The following is a 14,661-nucleotide window of genomic DNA, read 5'->3' as shown; positions in this document are numbered from 1 at the left end:
TACTCACAGAAAGGAGAAAGAGAGAGAGAGAGGGAGAGGTGCTGTTTACATAGTAACACATAAGTCCTGGGCCGAAGTCAAACGAGAAAGAACTTGTTTGGAAGGATGGTGTCATTCCTTTTCCAGACTGAAAAGCCCAGGGGGAGGGTCTAATAGCTGGAGAGGGGAAGAGAGAAAGAGAAGTTGCCATTACAGACAGCTCTTACTCAGCTTGGACCAACAGAAAAAAGAAGAACAAAAGAAAGAGAAGTAAAAAAAAAACCTAAAAAACTAAAAGGGAGATCAACACTGCAGCTGTATCAACAGGGTAAGTCATTTTATGCGCTGTGTGACTCAGATCAAGATATCAGAAGGTGGTGGCATGCCTTACTTTTTAGGGGCAGACTGCTACAGGTTACCTAATAAGGTGAAATCTTTTTGTTAGTGTGTCATGAGGGCGCAGATGTGTTGCTTGCCCAGTGAGGGCAGTTAACACCAAGCGTTGGAAGTGTGTTTGAAGTGTGACAATCAGTGTGGATCTGTCACATGGCAGCGTTTTAAATTAAAAAAAGACTCTTATTAAAAAAAAAAAAAAAAAAAAAAGATACCTCGTAGTGGGTGGTGGTCCCCGGTCTGCTCTGTGGATGTGAACAACCCCCCCCCCCCACCCTGCACGTAAGAGCTACACCAGCTGATGGGTACCGACGATAAGGCATGGCAATGCGGAAGCTCCGACAGGAAGTCCAGCTAAAAAAAAAAGTTGACTAAGCTAGGCAGCTAGCGACGAGGCTGGACGCATGCGTGTGCCTCACAGTGTAGCAAAAAAAATAATAATTAAACTTGATGACAGCGTGGTTAAGAGAAACTCTCCGATTTGCCATATGAGGTAACACAAAAAACAAAACAAAAAAATGGGGCTTCGTTAGATAGTTTTACGGCCGAAACCTCCTGATCATCAGACGGTGTGAGCGAGTGGTCCGGCCGGAGCTAACGTTACCGAGAGGTTACGTATATCACACACGCACACGCACACACACGCTGGCTGGTCCGAGGTGCAGGTGAGCAACTTATTACTCAGACTTTATCTGATTTAATGTTGTGAGATTACGTGTGCCGAAGCTTTAACGTAAAAAAAAAAACAACAACAACAAAACGCAGCGTTAGCTTTGTTAGCCAGCTTCAGCCAGAAACCTTCATGTGTACACTGATGGAGGCTCGTGTTTGATGAACCTAAGCTGCCGCTCTTCCTCTGATGTATGCGTTGACTACTCGCCCACTTCGTGGCTGCAAACTCATAAGTAAGTGGGCCGACAGCCGAGGGAAAAACCTGCGTAATCTAAATGCCGGAGGACGGTGGAGCAGCAAGCTTTATTGATTGTGCCAAGTCAGTAGAAATCTGTCTTCAGGTGATGTGTTTCATGTTTTACTGTTTTGTTGTGTCCACATTAAGGGGATCTATGACTCTTTCATGCGCCTGCACACAATGGTAACACCCCCTCCCTCCTTAATGGGCGGGACAAAATATGAGGAACATCTTTCAATATAATGCAGACCAGTACAACATCACCCAATGCCACCTCGATAGTAGACATAAAGTAGGAAGAATCACCTTTCTGACGATGTCAACAAAAACTGAAAATGCATAAGCTTTATAAAAGTAGAATTTATGGCAAAGTTGGTGGATTTATGGCTGCAATTAATGATTATTTTGGTAATAAATGAATCTGTCGTTTATTTTCTCTGTAATCCGTTAACCTGTCAGAAAATGGTGGAAAATGTCAACCGGTGTTTGCCAAAGCCCAAGACGCAGCCTAAAATGTATTGTTTTGTCCCGACACACAGTCTACAATCAAAAGATATTCAGTTTATCATCATGGAGGACAAAGAAAACCAGAAAAGGCAATGATCAAAGTAATTGCCGATTCATTTCCCGTCAATGAGCTAATGAATTAATCATGTTATCATTCCAGCTCTAATTTGATCGTACTAGATTCAGTTCACCTCAAATAAGCTTTATTGTTATTATGCAGTTAGTGAAGCATGTAAAGAAAAGTGTCATGAGGCTCCTTTGAACCTGTGCAAACTGAATTTGGCTTCGGGCTATAGACTATATTGGGCAACAAAATTTACCATAATAGAAAGATGAATAAAGTAAAGTCTATTTGTTTGTACAAGTAATAAGTAAGAATGTAGACTTGGACTACGCTCACTAAAGTATGAAGTGAAAAAGTGTAGGCATCATCCACCGGTGGTGTAAACTAGGAGGAATGTGTGATATTGGCAGAGGAGTAACTAACTGTCACTATTAGGCAAATTATAACGGCAGGAAAGTTCAAGGCTCTATCAGAGCTCAGGTTACTGATGGCACTAGGATATCTAAAAAGGTACTCGGAAATAGTGACTAGTGTCGTTTGTAAGAGCGTGAGATGCCACAGCTCTGTTCACTAACAAGTGATGTTAGCAGATTACAAATAGATGTCATTTGAGTGGAAGCTCTATAACTTTGTGAATGTGAAAATCCTCTGATTATAAGAGAGCCTTAACCCAAGGCCACGCCAAGTACGATGTGTTTAAGACTAACTTATGGCTAGAAGCTTCAAGTCTGAGGTTAGTGTGGGGCCTGTGTTTGAAAAGACTGAGATTATGGTTGCTGACGCCTCAGTAAATTGGTGAGGCAAATACAAATCTGTGAATGAATAGCACATGGCTCTAATTATGACTAGAGTGATGAGGAATCCTCCTTAATTGTAGCCTCCACGAGTCAGAACAGACAAAAAGTTATTTTAGAGCATTCCTTTGCCTCAAATCAATGTTTGTCTAGCGCTTTGATCTGGTCTCACTGTCTTGTGATACTTCTTTGGCCTACATTACACTGTATGTTAGTGCAAGCAGACATGGCTGCTGGGATGAGAGTCTGATACACAGTCCAGTGGCTGATGTTATTATCCGTTTTTAAATGTTGTCCGTTCAATCATTCTTTTAGCTGCAGTCTGAGAGGGAGAAAAACACTGGCGCTCCATGCATGTCCAGTGACCTGTAAGATTGGATTCAAAAGGGTTGTTTGTCCCCGCATTAGTGACCCCTGGCCCAGACACGCTTTCCCAGAAACCGGGTGTGCAACTAGCATTGGAACAATAGGAAGCCTCATCAACAACTCACTAGTCACTGATTAAATGAATGACCAGACATGGAAGGAATGCCAAGAAGTACTGTAAGAAATACAGGTTTTCTTTAGACCCACTGTACCTTCCCAATAAATATGCTTTGTCTTTATTTTTCATAATAATTTGCATTACCAAGTTTATGTATATTTAGCAGTGAAAGCAGTAGTGAACTCATTAGTGATTTGGGACCTTTAGTTTTACCAGTATTGTTTTCAACAGTTTACTGTATTTATGTGAGCATAGTGGTACCATATCACCAAATCAAAAATACATTACCCACATAATATGGGTGTTGTTGTTTTTTTTTTATAAGATCAGGACAAAGAAGATTGAAGTTTAATGAGCCATCTTGCTATACTGCCTCTATATGTGACCTTTTAAAAAGCTCCAGCTGTATATAAACTAAATTTAGTGCCTCCTTAACAGAAAGCAATGAACCACTGCCGAGTTAAAAGTTTTCCTTTTAAAAGTGGGATAAACTCCTCCTTTACCACTATTGAACCACATACATGTAGTAGCTGCCTTCAGAGGAGACAACATGTCCAAGTTAAGTACAGTAAGAACACCAAGACTAAACACAAAGACTAAACTAAGTACCAAACAGCTTCGCTTTACTTTTTTGTTTTGTCGTTCATAAGGAACTGAAAAAGAAGAAGTCTCCCAGCTTTACAGATGATTTCAAAATCATGCTGCGCTGACAGGTGCAACACCCCTGCTGCTTTTTATATCCTTTGAGGTAGTTCAGCTGACTACATTCACTCTCTGTCCCATGTGTAAGTTAGTTCCTGATATGAAGGAATCACAAACAAACTGGGCTGTGGTTCCTAAACCTTGTTGAGAACCATTTTTCTGGTCTGTAAAGGCTGCTCAGCCATGTGGAGTTTATACAAAGTTCAAAAGCTACAGAGCACAGTGTGTGATTTATGCTGGGGCCCTTACAAAAGGCTACACGGTGCCATCCTCCATCACAGCTGCAACGTAGCGATGATTAAATGCAGCCACAAGTGATGTCATTCAGTTCAAGTGGCGGGTGAGAAATGAACCAGAGGCTGAGGAAGGAATAAAAGAAATGAAACGGTTGTGCTCTGCCCCAGAATGTTTGTCTGTGCATCAGACTGAGAATGAGCCAAAACTTAAGACAATCGCTCCTCATTTAAGGAGTAAAAATAACGGATGAAAGCGGCAAAGATATATAGAAAGAGACCATGATTAGAGGGAAGTGGGGGGCGGGAAGAAAAAAAGGTGATGTCACTGAGCTGTTGTGCCAAAAATGTTCCTCCGCTGAGGGTCTCTCTCATCTGATGGATCAAGTTTCAAGATAGATTTGCTGTAGGATGTCTGGGGATGAGTGTGTAGCTGACCTCACCGTATGGAATCCCTAAGGACTGTATCAAGAAACACATTAAACCTGACCTCAAGTTATCATTGCTGTTAAATAATTAAGAGTACTATTGTATATTGGCTCTTTAGAAACAAGGTGGCTACATCAAAAGACTAAATCACAGTCTATATCGATCCTTGTCAAACACTCCTTTTAGAGGGTATGTTGAGAGTACTTTGTTGATATTCACACATGAGAACCTCATTTAAAGCTAAGAGCCTTATCTTGGCTGTAACCAGTCAATCTGTTTTTGCACTGAGTCCACTTTGTGAAGTAGGTCTTTATACTTGGTTTATAAGAGGCCAGCTGTTTTCCAAAAGACCTGTCCTTTCTCGTTCTTTCAGTGATTTTATTTTTCCATTGCTGCAGGTTTTAGTCTGGCCATGTGTTTCTGTGTCATCACCAAAGAAGTAGAACAGCTCTTTGCCTCTCCATTAGAGCTTCACCTTCTCCCCTTATTGATTCACACAGCAATTTTCTGAATTATTTAAGTGGGTTGGCGAAATGGAGCTAAGATTCTGTAGGTAGACATTTCTGTAACTCTACTCAAAGTCAGTGACATTCAAGAGTGTTTTTTCCACTGACTGGGTGAACCTTTATGATGAGACAAATGGTTAAAACTGAGTGTAAGATTTGTATCATCAGTCATTATTCCTCCAGTCATTTTTTGTTTTGTAACATTGGAAAGCTGTAATAATTTTTGCCAGGTATTCAAAAACCGATGAAAAATATACTCTAACAAAGGATGACTCATGACCCTGAGTGCTTAAAGTGGTGTGTTGCCAACAGTTTACTATATCCATGATTCATGGTAGGATTTTTAGACTACCTCATGACACAATGCAACAGCTGACACCCCTGTAATAGCACAGCAGTGTTGGTTTGGACATATATGGTTACTATTGTTTAACATCAGTAAATCTTCCTTTGAAGGAAGCTAACCCAAAAAGCAGAAGCAGTGCTCTCTCATCAGGGAAGCGGGTTATGTCATGAGCGCCAGAGACACTTTCAGGAGCTGTAAGGAGGTTTCTTTGTCCTGTCTGAACTTGAAGCGTTGTCTGTGTCCCATCAAAAAGGAATGAGGATGAAGCACTCAGAATTTTTCCTGGTTGGTTTACCTTCAGCTAGACTCAGTCTCCATAATCATTTTGAAGGCTGTCATACCTGACATCGCTCTAGAAAGTATGGTTTCCAAATACTAACTCACTTTCATCTAAATGGTGTTCATCTAAATGATGAAAGTAACTGAGTTTGCATTGTGGCTTAAAATGTACACCAAGTTTTCTGTTCAGCACAGTGACACGTGATTGTTACACCTTTTTAAAGACAGAGTTCCAGTAAGTTCAACTAGAAGGAGTCCATTTCAGTGCTGTGATGTAAACAAACAATTGCAGTATTTGATATTTTGGGGAATCCTGTAGTGTTATTTTTTTAATGGCTTAATCGTGTTATAGCGAGAACCATGGTAACATGGTTCAACCGCGCACGTCAACCCCTCTCCTGTGAAATAAATATTAAACTTAACCTAAGAAGGCCAAAACAAACCACATTTATATACTTTGTATATCTGTTTTGCAATGATTTCCAGTCTGAGCAGTTGCAGACTTAACGAGGAAGGATTGATGTACCTTCTGCAGAGCAAGCGAATAATGAATGTGCATTTATTGTGAAGGACAACCATGCTTTTGACAAAAGATAATGTTTGGGGCCGGTGGTCTTCAGGGAAATGTACTCAGACTTTGCAAGGAATCTCAACACTGAAGTAACATCAACGTTTGTTTAACCGCAAGCATGTGTGAAGTAAATAGCCTCTTTTTGACCTACCATGAAAATTTTATGATAGTCGCTGTCTAGGAGCAAATGTGTCGCTGTGTGTTTATGTGAGTGTAAACAGCCATGTGTTACATATTGTAAATTGTCTCTGGCATCTGGGAGTGCCACAGTGTCTGCGCCCTTAGCTCGGTATACATGGCCTCAGGAAATTTTCACACACTTTTCTCCCACTCCATTATAGACTGTTTGCCAAAGCTTTTCCTGTTTAAAGAGTACTGCTGGATTTGCAGGATGCTCCTGGGTTATTTTCTTCTTTACTGTTATTTCACTAAAACCAAAAATAGTCCCAACTCAATTTTAAGACATACCACAAGTCACAATAAACTTCTATTTTAATTAATTTTACTTAGACTATAGGGATTCAGCATACACGTATACAATAGTTACCAATCTGCAGAGTGTACTGATTTGGCAATTAGAATAAAAGATGTAAATGTCAATCAAGAAATGTTAAACAATATACAGTAAATGAATCGGTTAAACTAACTTTAGTGAGCTGTCCCTTTTTAAATGTTTTAAACTTAGGATAGAGAAAGAAAGATGTTCTCCCGAAGATGTATTACTCCTACTTCCTATTTTTTTTAAATTGTTCCTACCATTATCATCCAAAATTTGTTTTACAGTTGTGGCACAATTTTAATTTTGTAATGCAGTTAAAGCCAATTATCAAGCAAGTTAGTGCGGACATCTTTCAGTGTTCATAATGCTGTTATTTTTTTTCGCTGTGGACGTATTACAAACTCTAAATCTGGTTATAATTAGTGTGTAGTTTGCATCTGTGTCCAGCCAAATGGTTTGTTGATGTGTCATCACCACTAATTCTCCAGCTAAATGCCCAACGTGCATATGCTGCCAAGGAATGCGAGCCCTTCGACTTCACTCAGCTGATTAATGTTGGTTTTATCCTATCGGGTGTTACAGTAGGAATCCTGAGGCTGGAGTTGTTTGGCTTTCATGCAACCCCGATTCATATTTTTGTTGTAAAACAGGCATTTGTACAGGAATGAAAATGATCAGTGACGAACTGTTCATGACGTTTCTTCTGTTTCTCCTCAGATAAATACACAAAATGGAGGACTCCAACAGCAGCAAGCCATTCATGGTGACGTCCTCTCTGAACTTCAAAGTCACCACCCCGTCCTTCTACAACCAGCCAAAGAAGTTTGCTTCTGTGGCACCGCCACGGCCCAAAAGTCTGACACCTCCCTCAGCTCCATCACCAACACCGATAGGCACAGCTGTTATTGGTCGAGTGGGAGATCTGCCTCCACCTCCCCCTTCGCTCTGTGATGGTATTTGCATTATTTATGCTGTTTTCCAAACCATTTTTGTGTCTTGTTTTAATTTCTATCCACTCAGAGAATAACCCGACCCTATCCTACCTCCTGCTGCTTCACACCTTATGGATAGAACACATCGGTTGTGTGGTTCTGTTTTAGTGAGTTGTCTCTGACACTTTACATCACTGTAAACTGCCTTTCTGAAGTTTTAGTAAAATATTCAAACTCCTGCTTTTGTGAGATTTTACTTTTACTTTAGAGTTGTGCACAGTTATACAACTAGTTTGAATCTATTATCTAATTCATGTACGCAGTCAGAGAAGCCAGCTAAATTAAAGGTAGCATGTGCAGTTTTTGACCACGCATAAAGAAGTCATATTCACGTGACTTCAGCTGGTTTAACACGATTCAGATTGATGGTGGTTACGTGCAAAGAAGAGTAGCCATCACCTGCAAAGGCTGAGTGGGACAGATAGCAAGCAAACATGGATGTAAATGCAATATGAATGCATTTCCAAATGTTTTATGCCGGAGGAAATTAATTCTGTTCAGATCTTTAGGATGCACGCAGTGTGTTTTGATAAGAAACACTAAATGTAAACACAACATTTTGTTTGTTTACAAGAAAACTTCATAGGTGCATTTAATGCAGGAAATTGACCAGGTAGAATGAGCTTTTGACTTAGGAGACATTTTAAGAAGTCATCATTAGAAAAGCGCACCAAAGAGCATTAAGCACATCTCATACTAGCCAAATTTTCCAAACGCTTTTGTTTTTTGTTATGTCTCATTTGTTGTTTTTCTACAAACATGTTATTAAAGTATTCAGTAAAATTGAGCTGAATGATCAAATCAAAATTGAGAGTAAAGGCGTTGTTTTGTGATGGCTTTTAACCAATCAACTCCCCCTACCCCCACCTCGTTTTTGTCAGACTTCCCACCCCCTCCCCCTCCTCCACTGGATGATGATTTGCCAGCCCCTCCCCCTGAATGCCAAACCACACCCAATGCCACTGATGCCCCTCCTCCCACCTTCCCCGCTCCACCTCCAGTGGCCGATGACCTGCCCCTCCCAGCTCCCCCTGAGGAGAATGCCTGTCCACCCACCTGTCCCTCTCCCCCTCCTCCCCCTCCACCTCCACCTCTCCCTGCCTCTGGTATCAGTAATCCCGGTGCTGCTGGGAATCCACAGGTGAGTCAAAAGAGTATCTTCACCACATGCATCTAAAGTTTCTTTGACTGTCTGCATGAGTCTTCCTTTCGCTGCATGTAACTCCATGTACGTATAATTTGATAATCAGTTGGGACATTGGAACACATTGTTGTCCTAATGAGTCTACACAGTGTTTGCAGGAAATACCGTCTTCTGAGATTTTCCCACAAATCATATTAGCATTAGTCTGGTAAATTGCCCAGTTCCATGCTTCTAACGGGATTATTGCCCATTTATGTCACTGAAATAGTTTTTAGACATGCAATGAAAGGTTTATTGTAGAGATGGTAATTGTCAAACTGCTTCAATTATAGTTTTTTTTGTCAGGATACAAAGGCATGTATGGAATTGGATATTTTTGGTAGTGATCGTTAAAAAGTACAAAATGTAAATGTTTAAAAAGGCTTGAAAATAATGAAAACCTTATGTCTAAATTATTGAAGAGCTTATGCTAAATGCTTCTCTGCAATCTGCCCAATGAATAGACAATTACCTAATTGAACATGCAGTATGCACTTTCATCTGACCAGAGAATAAAAGTAAAATATAATTCATGTATTCACCATTGTCATTAATCCCAGTATCAAGTTTGTTTCTTTACCATTATTCTTTCATTCTGGGTTTTCCACCTCAGTAACCATCCAAGTGTCACAGTTTTTGGTTACACTTCATTCTGCATTTGCACTTTGAGTCTTAATTAAACACGGATATGTAAACATAACTTGTTGTTAATGTCTATTTACAGTCTGTAACAATCGTTCTCCTCTTTATCCACCTTTCTCGACTCATCTATGCATCAGTTTCTTCAGTTTGTTTGTGTGAATAAATGTACTTGTTGTGATTATTTCCCCCTTCTGTCTCCTTCCGCCAGAGACTGATTGAGAAGCAGACAAGCTTCGATAAACAGCTTGACTCTCTGACTGACTTGTTGTCTGAGATGGAGACCAGAGGACCTTTCAACCCCAAGGTACAAAGCACAGAAAGCTGGGGAATACGCTGCAACAACAAACATTAGACTTCTAGGTCTAAGTTGACTACAGAGATAAGATCAGATGAGAGAGACAATGACAGCAGGCTTTGACTCACAGGAAGCTTGCTGCAGAAAAAGAGTGAGTCAGACAGAACAGAAAAAAAATAAAGGTAGGTTAGTGGAAATAGTTTGGAGAGACACCAAGTTAATTTCATTAGTCTCTCCTCATCTGTTCAGGTTGAAAGCTCAATTTGAAATGAACTGCACACGCAGCACACCAGACTGAAAGAGAAAGCAAAAAGTGAGATAGCTGGTGATTCACGCTGAGAGGGGATACAGGGAGGGAGAGTGATGCACAGAAGTGAGTGGAGAGCATGAAGAGTGTGATGAAGCCAGAGTGTGCTGCCAGAGAATCAGTGAGAGGGCCATAAATGGAGAGTGTTTTTATCCGACTGGGAGGTACTGGATCAGGGCAGAATAATGTTGGCTCAAAACGGCAAAATAAATGTCAGAAAGACAAAGCACGTCTGATAAGCTCAAACTGTGGAGTGCCTCCAGTGTTTACTTTAATCAAAATACCTCATTCAATATAATAAAAGTGTCTGCTTGCAGCATTCCAGCATGCAGTGTTTTACACTAGAAATTAACTTCCCTCTGTTAAATTATAGTTTACGGTCAATTGAAGTTTTACGTCGTCGCCAAAAGAACAAAATCCTTGTCTATAATAGTCTCACATTGAATTAGACTTTTTTCTGAGTGGTGTTGAGGTAATGGATGTTGAAAGAGATCATTTTGTTGTTCTTGTTCTGTCCGCAGCTACCAAGCCAGTATTCATCTGCACCCAAGCCTTCAGCTCCTCCCCCAACTGCTCCCAAACCAGCCCTCTCCTTCCTCCCACCCCCTGAAATGGGAGACCGCCCCCCTCCTGCTCCCTGGGCAGAGGAACTGAAAGCCAGAACAAACCGACAAGCCAATCACAACACTGCACCAAACTCTGTCGCCCAGCCATTCGCTAAGGCCCCGGCTGTGGCTCCCAAGTCCGGCTTTGGGGGGAGAACGGCAACATCATCTTCGTCTCTGGCACAAAAACTCAACCAGAACCTGAACCAGATGCCCACCCCAATCAGCAGTGCACCAAAACCTTCCCCTTCCAAAGCCACCGGCTCTTTCCCTCCACCCCCTGCAGCTCCGCCCGCACCTCCTAGTCCACCGAATAACATGGCCACTGCTTCAGCCACAGCACCTAATCACATAAAGAGCTCTCCCTTTGCCAGTCAGGTGAATGCAAACCAAAACCCTCCTGCTGCTGTGCCTCCTCCTCAACCCAAGATGATGGCATCTCCACCCTCCTCCTTTAATCAACCAATGAAAACTTCCCCTTCATCAATGGTATGTTTCAGCTTTTTGCCTTGCCTGTAGCTGTAGAAAACCACAAGAAGTACAAGCAATTCAGTTTATAGTCAATGGATAAGAATTCTGGACATGCACGGTGTTTTTAAAGGTAAATTGTTCAGTCATAAATAACAAAATGTTCTATGTAGGCATGCTGTATTAAACATTGTAAATAATGTATACATATTCACTAATGGATTCTTGTGTGTGCAGCCCTCCCCCCCTGGCCCAGTTCCAATCCTAGGTGGAGGCGTTCCTCTGAACATGAGGGAGGTGGAGGAGCTGGAGAGAATGACCAAGGACTTCATTAAAGACATGGACACTCACGCACCTGTCATATCCTCCCCTCCCACAGGTGCAGACATGCATATTCAGTGGCAAACACAGATTCATTTCACACTTCACCACTCACAGTCGTACTATCAGTCTTCCATATGCTAATGAGGAAATCATTTAACATAACTTCTATCTCACGCCATGATCATCTGCACTAATGCAGATGAATGGTGGATGTCATTGTTGCTAATTACAGTCATTGAGTAGCTTCTCCTTCGCACGTCTTGTACAAGTGTATCAAAAAATTATCAAGAGTTGGTAATGTGATTAAGTATAAACAAAAGTAATTGTTTAAGTTTTTGTTTGCTAATATTCTTGGTGAACTGAATGAAGGCAAAAAGTATTTGGCAATAACATTTCAGTAACCCACACTGGAAATGTTTAGCACACAAAAGAAATAAATGATTTTCTTGTCAGCCTGATGTCTGCTTGCGTTATACAAAGACTTATGGATATTAAAATATACACAATTTATTCTTCATATTCTACTATGTTAGTGCAGTAGGATTTTTTTTTTTAAATCTACATTGGTTCTGTTTACTGCTACAAGTGTATAATCTGTTTTTATGAAAGTGTTATTAGCATTAACTAGACAACATAATCCACGCAGGCGCAGCTGAGTAAATAGGTGGATGTATTTGTGTATAATGTTGTTTATGTTTCTCCCTCTTTTCTTCAGAGGTTTGTGGGAAGTGTGGCGAGGCTCTCTCCCGTACTCAGCCAGCAGTGAGGGCCATGGATAAACTCTTCCACTCCAGCTGCTTCTGTTGCATGAGCTGTCATCGCCCCCTGCAGGGCATGCAGTTCTACGACAGGGATGGCTCACCACAGTGTGAGGACTGTTACATGGTGAGGAGACGCAAACAGATTGTCTCTCAATTGTTTATTCTATGTTGACTATCAAATTCAGTTTGGAGCTGATGGTCACTGTAGGTTCACACCAGTTTAAATTTGTTTCCCTTCCTATTATCTAAAATTGGTGAAGTTATGGGGATCTTGTCTAATTATATCAAGAAAAGTTGTGCTGAAGTGAAACCTCTTTTATCATTTTAGCTGTTTCAGTGTAGCAACAACTGACACTTAAACTCCGTTTCATTTAATATCTGGTGTTTTTAGTGAAAAGCCAAGAAAGTTCTTCCACTGTTAAAAAGGGTCATGTCCACATAGCGGAACTAATACGTTTCATCTGAGCAGAAACTGCTGATCGCACAGCAAATGCACCATCATTTCCAAGTGTGCTTCCAGGTTTTAGTTTTATATCTCAGTTTTATATTTCTATATCGCTTACATGCCTTCTCGTGCTCCTCAGAGTTCCCTGGCCATGTGCTCCCGGTGTGGGGAGAGGATCACAGACCGGGTGCTGAAGGCGGTGGGACAGTGTTTCCATGCCCAGTGTTTCCGCTGCAGCACCTGCTCCTGCATACTTGAGGGTGCACCCTTCATCACTGACGACAACAACAACCCCTACTGTGTCCAGGATTATCACAGGTGGCTACGGACTCCTAAATAGTTATAACAAAGCAGTACATTTCTATTCATTTGTTACGAGACGTGATGATGTGATGCAATGTATCATTCTAACTAAACAAAATAGGAAGAGAGCTGGGACAAAATGTGTTAACCAGTTGTTCTTCAGCACAAGAAAGCATTATCTGCTAAAGCATGTATTTTTTTTTAGGTCAAATACATTTTGTGTTTGGATTTATCATTAATCTCACCTATCAAGGTCATTGATAAAAGAGGCCATGCCGGAGGAAAGAAGTAGCAACACTTCTTCCACACTTGGTTCGAATCACTTGAAACTTGTGTCTCCATCTCCTGCTGCTAAAAGCTGTTATAGTGTTTAAAACAATTGGGTTTGACAAAGTTGATTAATTACAGTTACTATTTGACAGGCCCAGAAGCAACACATTTTATGAAGTTTCATTAGAATATTGTGTATTGCTTCAGTATGTGGGGGTAATTTACTAATGGGCACCTCTCAACCTTTCTCCTGCAGGCGTTTCTCCCCTCTGTGTGTGAGCTGCAATGAACCCATCATTCCAGCCCCGGGCAGCGAGGAGACAGTCAGAGTCGTTGCCCTCGACAAGAACTTCCACCTCAAGTGTTACCGCTGTGAGGTAAGACAATCAAGCACAACATTTCCGATCAAAATACACATCCCATGGTGTAATCGTGCACTCTAGAAAGTAATAAGAATATAATAAATATATATTCATTTACTCTGCAGGACTGTGCCCGCCCTCTCTCCATAGAAGCGGATGAAAATGGTTGTTATCCACTAGATGGTAAAATCCTGTGTATGAAGTGCCACACCCAGCGAGCCAAGCAGGCTGCGCAGTGATTGGCTGATGCAGCATCACTGAGTTTAACTATGAACCAAAATCCTAAAGCACAGGATTCATCCAGCTGCCAATTTGCCTTTGCAACAGGGCTTTTATTCAGTATACGTGCGCAGGTGTGAATGTGAATGTGCAGAGTGAAAAGGTATGTTTGCATGCAGATACAGTGTAGTATTCCCTTCATCTTTGTTCACTTTACTCAGTGCAGAGGTAATGTACTGCACTGAAAAAATAAACTCCCCTCATCTATTATTCCCAATCTCCAAGTCTCCAATCTCCCATTTAGCCTTCTTTGTGTACTAGACCGTATTTTTTGCGCCAATTGTTTGTTTATGCTAAAATATCCAGCATAACTTGCACAAGAACAGTTGGGTCAAAAGAGCAGTCTGATAAATATAAAGTTGCCTTTCTCGTTCTCTCACCTAAATATCATTAGTAGCATCATGAACTGAGATATTTCTCTTAAGACTTTCTCTGGCTGGTCTCTTTCCCTATGAGCATTGTAATGATGTTGATGTGCCTGCGTCAGATTGTTACCATAGGGTGAGGAGTATAACAAACCTCCAATTTTACCATTATATGGACATTTCACCACTCTGATTGGCTGGTGGTAAAGTATATCATCAACCCTTTGGCACTTGTTGTACCAACCAGCATGGTTAATGATGATTCCCTGCATAAGAAGTGCTTTATATCAGCCAATCTTCTCTGACAGCATTTTACTGTTGTCTAGGGCTATAACGTAACTGCAAAAAGATTTCAAAAAAAACA

At 41.0% G+C, this 14,661-nt stretch overlaps 1 protein-coding gene across 4 annotated transcripts; it reads left to right on the top strand.

The window, feature by feature from the left end:
- On the top strand, positions 1 to 14,661 carry zyx (zyxin). 4 transcript variants are annotated; one of them, XM_069695684.1, is made up of 10 exons: positions 1 to 307; positions 7,414 to 7,649; positions 8,570 to 8,829; positions 9,722 to 9,817; positions 10,637 to 11,209; positions 11,426 to 11,567; positions 12,228 to 12,397; positions 12,858 to 13,036; positions 13,548 to 13,668; positions 13,779 to 14,661. In XM_069695684.1, exons 2-10 carry the CDS (start codon positions 7,427 to 7,429, stop codon positions 13,890 to 13,892), a joined length of 1,878 nt encoding a protein of 625 aa, XP_069551785.1. In that variant the 5' UTR covers positions 1 to 307; positions 7,414 to 7,426; the 3' UTR covers positions 13,893 to 14,661. The 4 variants fall into 4 exon arrangements, with proteins under 4 accessions (XP_069551785.1, XP_069551789.1, XP_069551786.1 ...); XM_069695688.1 differs by lacking the exon at positions 1 to 307 and adding an exon at positions 317 to 865; XM_069695685.1 differs by lacking the exon at positions 1 to 307 and adding an exon at positions 872 to 982.

The sequence above is a fragment of the Brachyistius frenatus genome, unplaced genomic scaffold, assembly GCF_029030835.1.
Source record: "Brachyistius frenatus isolate BFR_SWC_R1_liver_20210118 unplaced genomic scaffold, ASM2903083v1 Contig_20, whole genome shotgun sequence".
In the NCBI taxonomy this organism is placed as follows: domain Eukaryota; kingdom Metazoa; phylum Chordata; class Actinopteri; family Embiotocidae; genus Brachyistius; species Brachyistius frenatus.
The sequence above is the reverse complement of the archived record's forward strand: the minus strand, read 5'-3'. Positions and strand labels throughout refer to the sequence as shown.